This window comes from Mytilus trossulus, chromosome 1 (genome assembly GCF_036588685.1).
Source record: "Mytilus trossulus isolate FHL-02 chromosome 1, PNRI_Mtr1.1.1.hap1, whole genome shotgun sequence".
Lineage (NCBI taxonomy): Eukaryota > Metazoa > Mollusca > Bivalvia > Mytilida > Mytilidae > Mytilus > Mytilus trossulus.
This window is the reverse complement of record NC_086373.1, coordinates 85048116-85058950: the sequence shown is the minus strand read 5'-3', so window position 1 is coordinate 85058950 and position 10835 is coordinate 85048116. Positions and strand designations below refer to the sequence as shown.

General features: G+C 30.0%; 1 protein-coding gene across 1 annotated transcript; it reads right to left on the bottom strand.

The window, feature by feature from the left end:
- Positions 1–1133: 1133 nt before the first annotated feature.
- LOC134687722 (NAD kinase 2, mitochondrial-like) lies at positions 1134–10759 on the bottom strand. The gene is made up of 9 exons (XM_063548183.1): positions 10427–10759; positions 8714–8802; positions 8058–8228; positions 6225–6314; positions 4867–5097; positions 4304–4455; positions 3744–3884; positions 3097–3136; positions 1134–2828 (listed from the first exon to the last, which is right to left on the bottom strand). Exons 1-9 carry the CDS (start codon positions 10634–10636, stop codon positions 2693–2695), a joined length of 1260 nt encoding a protein of 419 aa, XP_063404253.1. The 5' UTR covers positions 10637–10759; the 3' UTR covers positions 1134–2692.
- Positions 10760–10835: the final 76 nt, after the last annotated feature.

Sequence of the window (10835 nt, the reverse complement as noted above, 5' to 3'; positions counted from 1 at the left end):
TTGTTTTTAATTATTCCAATTATTAATTTCACTGATTATTATTGAAAGCTCTTTCCTTTAATAATCAATGACTATTTGGACAGGAATGTACATAAGGAATACCACAAACCAGAAATAGTTTCTTGTATACTCAGTTTCAAAATTTTAAAACTTTTAATAGTTGTTTTAATGAAGAATCAAGAAAAAAAGTCCTGTGAAGGGCAATTTGACATCAGCACTCCATACCTATCATTATCTTTGTGATACAAATGACATGACTATTTTGTTGCAAAAAAGGAAATCTTTCTTAATAATTCACAACTATGCGAAAGATATGACAACGACAATGACATTGGTTTGCAATTATTGCTGCAATAGAAATTATATCAGCACCACATTTTCTGAATTATTTAACCATTTTGGCCATACAATTCATAAAACAGATGTGGTACTTTAGGTCTATAAATGATTGTCCTTAAAATTTCTTCTTGTAAATTCATTTTTAGCCTTCATTATAAAGTAATTAACCAAAACAATAACTCATGAATAATGCCAAAATTGCCTCATTTTTACATATTCTCAATAATAATAAATATTTGGGTATACAGTTCTTGTGATTTGACATCTTTCTGAATGAGGTTCATTTAATTATGCAAAACTATGCAAAAACAACAATTGTTTTGGTAAATTTGCCACATTTTGTTTAAAATGATATCATAATTATTAACATATTGTACTGATTTCACCTGAATGAATTATCCTTTTCATCTTGACAAATAACATGACATAATTTTAATTTCCCCTCTGATTGAAAGAACCAAAAAGAAAGCATAACTTGTCCTTTCATCAAAATATTTGTATATACTAGCCATTCTTGTAGTAAAAAAAACGTTATTAAAATTTCATGTCTGTTCTGAGAGGTAACATTCTTATTTTTGGTTTGTTCTTCAATCAAAATGAATGACCTTTATTATAAAAGTAAATTTTAACACTGAGTAAACCCACTGCACACTATACCATTAAGTACATGATTAATAAAATAGCATTATTTTATACTTATGTAATTCAATTTTACTTATAAACATTGTAAATATATAGAAAATATTTTGATATAAACAATAACAAACATTTACAACTGTTGTTAAAACAAATCATTAACAATGATATTCCCTAAATCATAATAATAACTTCCAACAAAATTGTGGTAGAAATAACAGTTAATTGATTATTCACACTGTATCCCTCAATCTAGCAAAATCCAAACTCTTTTTTTGTTATCACATGTATAATATATTTATAGATTATCATTGGACGCAAAAGCCAGAAAGGTAATCGAGTTGAGATGACCAATGATCATCTGTTTATCGCTATTTTACCTATGGAGACATTGTCAATTTCATGTCAATTTCCTTGGTAACGCCAAATTCCTGCTTAGTTTCTAGCAATAATTTTCCATCTCAAGCGAGAGGCATGATATGAAAAATTATCACAAAAAAAGATCAAAGGAAAAATGCACAAAATAGTGATGATATATAATATCTGTTTAAACCATATCAAAAGAATTAACATGGACTCCAAAGTTGATTTTTATGAAAGGTTGTAAAAAATCTAATGATAAATATCCAAACACACATTGTATACCGTTCCACATAAAACACATTGGCAAAGTCCATAAGTATTGAGTACTTATATTAAATATGATGTTAAATTGAAGGTATTGTTCAGGAATCTCAAGTCTAAATGAACCATGAGACCCAAATGGTTATCAATCACACATTTCACTACAAAAATGCAGAGAAAAATTTAGTCAGTGGAATCTATGTTTTGCTTGCAAGCCTGGTATTCAAGATCTTCAAGCCAAAATAAACAAAAACAAATAAGAAAACATTCAGTAGTTAAACTGTTATTTGTATTTTTTGAATTGTTGTATCTTGTTCGTACCCTACTTTTTCGATCTACTTACAAAATTTCACAAAACAATCTATGAAAATTAGGAACATTCAATATTAACACAAAACTTCACTTTTTTATATAAAAACAAAGTGACTGTTGCCCTATCAAACAATAAAATCACTTTGGAATCTTAATATAACATTTTTATCAGATTAAAATTAATTATTAAATCAAGGAAAATCAAAACAGATCTAAAAGATAACATAATACTGACGGACTAGTAACAATATCTTTGGCACTTATCTTTTGATACAAAATGAAGATCCAGGTGGTCTACAACTTAACTTTAAATACCATAAACAAAACTTGGCTAAAATACAATATCCAGCTAGCAAAAGAAACATAATTTTCTGACCAAAAAAAAAGATTTATTCCATAATATACAAAACACTTACAAGATTCAATTGACAATATTATCTTTTTGTCAACTTTGATCCCATTCTGAGTTGTAAAGCAAAAAAGTGTAAAAACGACTGATGAAATATTTGACATCATTTGTTCTTATTATTTTTGCCACAAGAAAGACTTCTAAAATGACTTGTTATATTTTGAATTTGGTTGTCTTTTTATTTTTATGCTGGTTTAATAATGTATACAATGAATATTTAAATAACTAGCAAACTGTACTGGTCATTAAGACTAACAAAAGTAATAAATTTAACAAAATTGGACTAGGAATTTGCCTGCATATTGGAGTAAATTTGATTCCTGTGCTTTTTCAGCACATAACATACAAAAATATTCAAAACAAAACAGGAAACTAATCAAATTCAACACTTTTTAAGGCGTCTTCGTCATGAATTTCTAATGTAGCAATAGCTCCATCATTAAACTTGTAAGAAAATCCACCATCTATAACCAGATGAGCATCCCACATTCTGGAACGGATCTGTATTCTGAAAAAGTAAAATGTAAGTCAGTAATATTTGCTTTGTTTTTTTATAAAAAATTAGAGTTTAAAGAATTACTTTTTTGCAGAGATATTAGTCTGATAAAAACCAGCATTATCTACTAGTGTTTGTAGATTTATATGAGATTTTTTTGAATAAAAGTGAAAATCTTAAAATCCCTATTGTTTTTATTCTGTTCATCAATCTTTATATGGGATTATCTGAGTATAGGAGGGTTAAAAGACTCCACCCAAAGTTTATAACATGAACTTACCTTTTCGCAACCCCTTTGACACATGGAACACTGAATACATCTGAAAACAAAAATTCAAGTAATAATTGTACATTTGTAATAATTTTTATTGCATATACAGAATTTGTCTCTCATATTGTTTTTGAAAGTTTTACTGTGCTATTAGTGTATGCACTCATATTTTTTCAGTTAAGGCATATTTCTTCTCGAGATATCTTCTCTAATGTGCATAACTTCACTTTTCTCTAATGGCATGTATGCTTTTTGCAATTGTTATGCAGTCCATCTAAATGACGATTACATCTTCTATATTTCCACCATATTAATATTTGGCAACAATTTTGTCATTACATGTAATACGTTGATGTGATTCAAACTACTTTCTGGATAATGCTATTGACTGTATTTATTTTGAACAAAATAATAAATGTAATAAATAATTAGAAAATAAATAGTAAATGATACTTTTTGGTACACATCTTGAAATGAAAATTTCATCAAATGGCTCATTAAAATAATAGTCTTTGCACTGCCGTGGCAAAATCAAATGACGGCTCATATCATTTTGTTTCCCAGTATACGTCTTTCTATTCTTTAAATCTGAAACACAAATTACCTCCCTCTAAATGTTAGTGGTGTATTGTTTGATTATACATTAATGTGTTTACCATTCCTAATAGGATCCCTGATTGTGTAAGCCATTCGTGGTTCACTTGGGTCAAACACCAGTGATTCATTGAATTTCTTTGTTACTTCTCTGATTAATGCTGTATCTTCAACGGGAACTTTACAACTAGAAAGACTATTAGCTGCAATGACATCAAAAAAATACTTTCATATGGTTATAGTTTAAAAATATTTTTTTTCAATTAATGGTTTTCAAGTCTAACAAATTTGATACATGGGAACATTTTCATACATTCGTATAGGTCATATAAAATCTGTTTTTTTCTTGACAATAAATGTATGGCTTAACCTTGGTTAATGCCCTTTGTTTGTTTGCCCTGAAGATCGAATCATCTTGATAAGTTGTATCACTTGTTTTACAAATTTTGGGAAAAAATGGAATATTTGTTTTTTTTGAGAACTCAAATTTAGTTTAAAATAAAATCCTCAAATGGTTGATCTGAAATTTCTAAATTTTAATGAATTTGTCTTGGGTGGCTACATTTTTCTTTAAATAGAAAAGCTATGGTGCATAAAAACAATTCCTTCAGTTAAAACTTACATATGCTGAGTATGCTTTCTACTGCATCTGTAGACAATTGATTTATATGGCAATGCCAGGAAGTAGAACCTGTCCCAGTACAGATTGTTATACCAGAGCTCTTCTCTTTCATATGTGGCTCATCATCAACCTTCATTTCATAATAAGAAACCCTATAAATAGAATACATGCATTGGAAATAAATAATTTGAAGATACAAAATTTACATATTTTATATGTTTAAACAAATTAACAAACATACCATGCTAAATACCTTATTGACTATATTAAAATGCACTAGTTATAATAACTGACAAAAAAAGTAACAATGTACAATTTGGAAATTAGTATGGCGTTCATTATCACTGAAATAGTATATATTTGTTTAGGGGCCAGCTGAAGGACACCTCCAGGTGCGGGAATTTCTCGCTACATTGAAGACCTGTTGTTGACCTTATGCTGTTGTTTTTTTATTTGGTCGGGTTGTTGTCTCTTTGTCACATTCCCCATTTCCATTCTCAATTTTATTTATTTAAAATCGGAAGTGATGTATTACAATACAATTTTCAAATGAATGAACCTACCTAGATGAATGTGCTTCTCCAATAAACACTTCATTAAGTGCCACAATAGGTAACACCTCAATATTTCCATTTTCATCGCTATCTATAGGTTTTGAGCATTCTAATTTTTCATTCATGTGTTCTAAAAATCTATGTTCATGATAAAGCAATTGTTCTTCCTTTAATTCAGTAGGAAACAATTTTTCACTATGACCTGAAATTGTAATTCTAATTCTTTGTCGTTTCAACCATCTGAAAAGAAATAAAAAACATTTTGCTACATTTTAGCCTTTTACAGAAGCTCATTTCATATAGCATGAATTTGGCTCTTTCATTTTATACAACGTTCTCTACTTTCTAGCAACGCAGAACTGTTTTGCTAAATCAACAAGGACAAGCAGCAAAAATAAAATTGTTCATTACTTTAATATACTCTTACAAGTTTAAATCTATTTTATTGTCTAAGACAGATGCATTGTGAACACATTTTACTTTCAGAACAGCCATCTGATAAATCATATATTATGTTTAGACAATAGTCACAATAAATTCTTTAATAAATTAACAATAGAACTTAACAGAGGTTATCAAAAATTATAAAAGGTTTCTTGGAACCCCATGTCTTGTCTGTGATTACTTCTGTCAGCAAATTGTGTTATGACTTTGACTGCCATAAAATATGTCTATTTATTAGTACAATTTTTTTATATTTTTTTTTACGAAATCTATTTTTTCCACTTCAGAATCCTTGTACTGGAATTGTTATTATTCAATAAATGAAAGGACTCTCTGCAAAAACTATCTTACTCATTTTTTTGTAGTTTAACTATCTTCATTGGTTTTGATAGGAAAAATCTTTATTTATCCTTATCAAGTTATTTTCTCTTACAATGAGAATTTGTTTTTCTCTGTCCATTGAAACTGTTTTCTTGCACTTCATTTTAACTCTGTTGGATAGTTGTCTCATTGGCAATCATACAATCTCTCCATTCTTTATATTATACAATATAATATAAAATTGGAAGGCCAACATGCACTATCATTTTCTATGCTTGGTGGACCATGACATTGGAGTAAAAATTCAAATTTGGCATTACAATTAGAAAGATCATATAATAGACAACATGTGTATCAAATTTCAAGTTGATTGGACTTCTTCATCAATACCACCTTGACCAATAACATAAACTGAAGCAGGACAGACGGACAATAGGATGCAGACTGAAAAACATAATGCCCCTAAGTGGTGTGTAAAAACCAAGAAATTCAACAGAAAGCAGCATAACCTGAATTATTATTCTTGTCTTGCTCTATTCAGCTCAGATCTATATCTTTTTTTTTAATTGCATTGACATTGTTTTCCATTAAAGTATAAATACCTGAAATCTCCATCCAAAAGACGTTTGATTGCAGCATCAAATTGACCTGCTGAGTACTTATCTTTGGGTAAACACAAACATCCAGCTGATCTGAAATACAGGAATTGATTACTCTAAATAATTATTTTTCAATTGGTATCTTACATTGTACAATATATCACATCTTAATTTGGTATACATTGCACTTTTTACAATCTTTACAGAATAACTTTAAGGATTGTTACTTGAATACGTCTTTGCTATACTGTATATTCACTGAAGAGTCCTATGTTAGGCATGCATGTGTAAAGTATGCATAACTTTAAAAAACTAGAGGCTCTCAAGAGCCTGTGTCGCTCACCTGTTACTGTATTTACTGATGTCGGTCATCTTGGTTGGTAGGTGAGGTCATTAGACACTTTTTTTAAATAGATACCATAGTAATGATTGTGGCCACATTTAGTTTAATATGGCCCATAGTTTTAGAAAAGAAGATTTTTGTACAAGTTACAAAAATGACGAAAAGTTGTTCAAAATTGACGAAAAGTTGTTCAAAATTGACGAAAAGTTGTTCAAAATTGACTATAAAGGGCAATAACTCCTTAAGGGGTACTCTTACAATTTTTATCATGTTGACTTATTTGTAGATTCTACTTTGCTGAACAAAATTGCTGTTTACAGTTTATCTCTATCTATAATAGTATTCAAGATAATAACCAAAAACTGCAAAATTTCTTTAAAATTACCAATTTTAGGGCAGCAACCCAACAACGAGTTGTCAGATTCATCTGAAAATTTGCAAGGGGATAGATCTTATGCTGATGGACATTAAAATCTTGAAAGATTTGCCCTAAATGTCTTAGTTTTAAAGATATATATCAAAAACTGCATTTTACCATTATGTTCTAATTTTAGCCATGTCGGCCATTTTGTTTGGTAGGCAGTGTCATCAGACACATTTTTTAAACTATATACCACAATGATAATTATGGCCAAGTTTGGTTTAATTTGGCCATGTAGTTTCAGAGAAGAAGATTTTTGTACAAGTTACAAAAACTGACGAAAATTTGTTAAAAATTGACTATAAAGGGCAATAACTCCTTAAGGGGTTGACTGACAATTTTGATCATGCAGACTTATTTGTAGATCCTACTTTGCTGAACATTATTGCTGTTTACAGTTTATCTCTATCTATAATAGTATTCAAGATAATAACCAAAAACTTCAAAATTTCCTTAAAATAACCAATTCAGGGGCAGCAACCTAACAATGGGTTGTCCGATTCATCTGAAAATTGTAAGGCAGATAGATCTTGACCTGATTAACAATTTTACACCTTGGCAGATTTGCTCTAAATGTTTTGGTTTCAAAGATATAAGCCAAAATATACATTTTACCCCTGTGTTCTATTTTTAGACATGGCGGCCATCTTGGTTGGATGGCCAGGTCACTGGACACATTTTTTAAACTAGATACCCCAAGGATGATTGTGGCCAAGATTGGTTAAATTTGGCCTAGTAGTTTCAGAGGAGAAGATTTTTGTAAAAGTTTACGGACGACGGACGACAGACGACGGACGACGGACGCCAAGTGATGAGAAAAGCTCACTTGACCTTTCAGGTCAGGTGAGCTAAAAAGAGATTACAGGGGCTTAAATTTATATTGAATTTACAACAGATAGGCTCATTCTGCCAAATATAGTATCTTGAGGGATAGCCAATCCTAGTTGTATGATAGACCAGAAGTATTGTTAGAGTTACCTAATTTAGAAAAGTGAATGAGCAGAGACATTTCACTATCTTAATTCAATGAGTATTAATCCTTTCCAAAGATATATAAAATATGACTTGTTACCTATTTGGGTCAGTATTTAATCCTATCACCGGTTTATCTTGACCTCTAACTTTGTCAGCTGCTAACAGAAATGTCCCATCACCTCCAGCAGTGAAAATAACATCTGCCCAACCAATCAAATCATTATCTAGGTCAAACCTCTGTACTACTTTAGCTTCAATACCATTATTTCTGAAACATAAATTAATTACAATTAATGTTTAAATGCATGATTGAAAATTTATCTTCAAGAGCAAAGTGTGGCATTTGTTGGATGATGACAACTGATCATAGGGAATTCTTCATGTTTAAAACCCAAATCGCTTTACCATCACTTTTACTAAGTTAAATAATTCAATTGTGTGAATAATCATGGCTTTTTATCATTCATAATTAACTTTTTTTATCAAGCAGTTACTTAACCATGATAATGAGGTCAAGGACTATGGACATGTAACAGACAAAACATAAGGCATCTATAAACAAAATATGAAACATCCAGGTCTTCTACCTATTGAAATCTTTAGTGTTTGAATAGTTTGTTAACGAAGCTGCCTTGCTGAACCTATTTTCCTACTTTCTGTGACAGAAGTCAAAGGGTCATTAGAACTATTTTTTACAAACATTAGCAGAAATGCTGTTTATTATGAAAATAACTTCAAATTTTGGGCACTTACCTTAATTCTCTCTCTACCAAGTCCACACAACTGTAATGACGATTGTGTCTTTCTAACAATCCATCATAATCAGATCTCTTACTTTCTAACTGTAGGTAAATAAAGATTTAAAAATATTATGGCTTAACAATCTAAAATTCAAAAAATTTGAAAGAAGAATTATGTATAATGTATGAACTGGGGCTCTGAAAAAGAGATGTGTCACTTAATTGGCCCTTAAATAAAATGTCTTTCAGAATTTCCTCTGATAATCAATTTGCACAATAAAATCCTGATTCTTTAGGACATGAAGTTCAGGGAAACATTGCTATGTTTACTTATTTACATCATTACATGTAGTCATGTACATGTATATTCTTTTCACAGTTGCCACTGGACGTTAAGCAACCAACAATCAATCTTTTCACATGTTTTTTCAGAACAGTAAAATACAGAAAAAAATGTTAAATTGTTAAAACTGATAACTTTTAACTCACAACTGCAATGTAAAAATAAACAGAAAACAATCCTCTGGCAAAAAGATATTTGACATAGAAATATCTTTTTGAACATATTTTTGACATAAGAAATATTTTTTGACATGGCAAAAAAAAATTGGTTGACTTTTGATATGCTTGAGCTTTACATATGCTAGCTTGAACTCACAGCTTTTGCGAATGGCTTTTGTTTATCACGTGTTTGAAAACTTTCTTCAGAATGAGATGTTCAAAAATACAACTTTTAAAAAATAGTATCATACATTACAATGTACATTTGTATACAATTCTTTTTAATTTGTAGGACTAAAAATTCAAAAAATATGACTTCATCATCTTAAATTGACTGTCTGTTTTTCAAAACTAATGGCTATATATAAAATGCATTTGATATGTTTAAGAATAATTCTTTAAAAATGTTCAGAGGATATGATTATTCATCTATTAATTTCTACAAATATAGTCCCACTGAAGATAAAAAATCTTCATCATGTTCATAAACACTACAGGGACCACCACTGGAGAAAAGTTTTAAAGTGTGGTACAAAAGTAGAAATGAGTTGTGAATACAAGAACAGAACTGACGGACAAATAGATGGGTCATAAATAATATACCCGACACATTAAATTGTGGATGTATAAAAGAGATCTAAGGAAGTTTTTGATTCAATGTGGAGTTTGAAAAAGTGGTATCTTGAGACATTATTCTGTGCAAATGCTTATTTTTTTTACAGGCTAATTAATAAAATGTAATAAACAGGCTATTATTTGAACTTGGAATTATTTTTAATTATGGAATTTGCATACTTTCTTGTGCTTGATTTTTCTTTTATAAATTCCATGTTTCCTGTGGTTCTAAATGCAGTTTTACCATCATTATGGAAATTGGCCCCTATCTAATATGCATTTACTGAGATATGGCCTATTCAACACTGTAAATTTCTGCCTGTTATCAGGTAACATTGCATGCAAAATAAAATAGAACCTATTAAAAAAAACATCTCTAAACTAGAGCACTGAAGTTTGATAAATAATAATTGCATTATGTCAATGGAACTCTATGATTCAGTAATTATTAAATTTTCAGACTAAGATCGAATTAACTAGGGACAGAACAACTTCGGACAAATCAACTTTGGGCGTGATTGAATGGAAAGCTTCACCTTCTGTTTACTTTGAAGTTTGATAGTTAAAGTTTATTTAAAGTTTCTCATTTCTTTTTCACAGTTTGGCTTACATGGTCTTTCAATTGCTGTTCTGTAAAGTCTGGGAAAATACGTTTTTCAAATTCGTATCTTGTCACTTTAGACAAAACCACTGCTGTTTTGGGTTTAAATGGTGTTTTGTTTGGTAAACTAGATGTGCTGTTTGAACTTGAAGCTGCTGCTAAGTATGCTGAGGGGTTTCTGTGTATAGGAATAAGTCTATGGAAAAGTCGATGGTGCATTTTTTTAACTTGACATTTTACTATGAAAGGCTTAAAAATGTGACTTTAGTCTATATGCTAGTAATGATAACTTTCACTATATCAAACTCGGCCACAGCTCGCCACACGTTTGTTTATGGACGAATAGAGCTAAAATGAATTATAGTTTCGAAAATTTAAAAGTCAACAATTTTGTTTAATCATAATTCTAAAATTAATA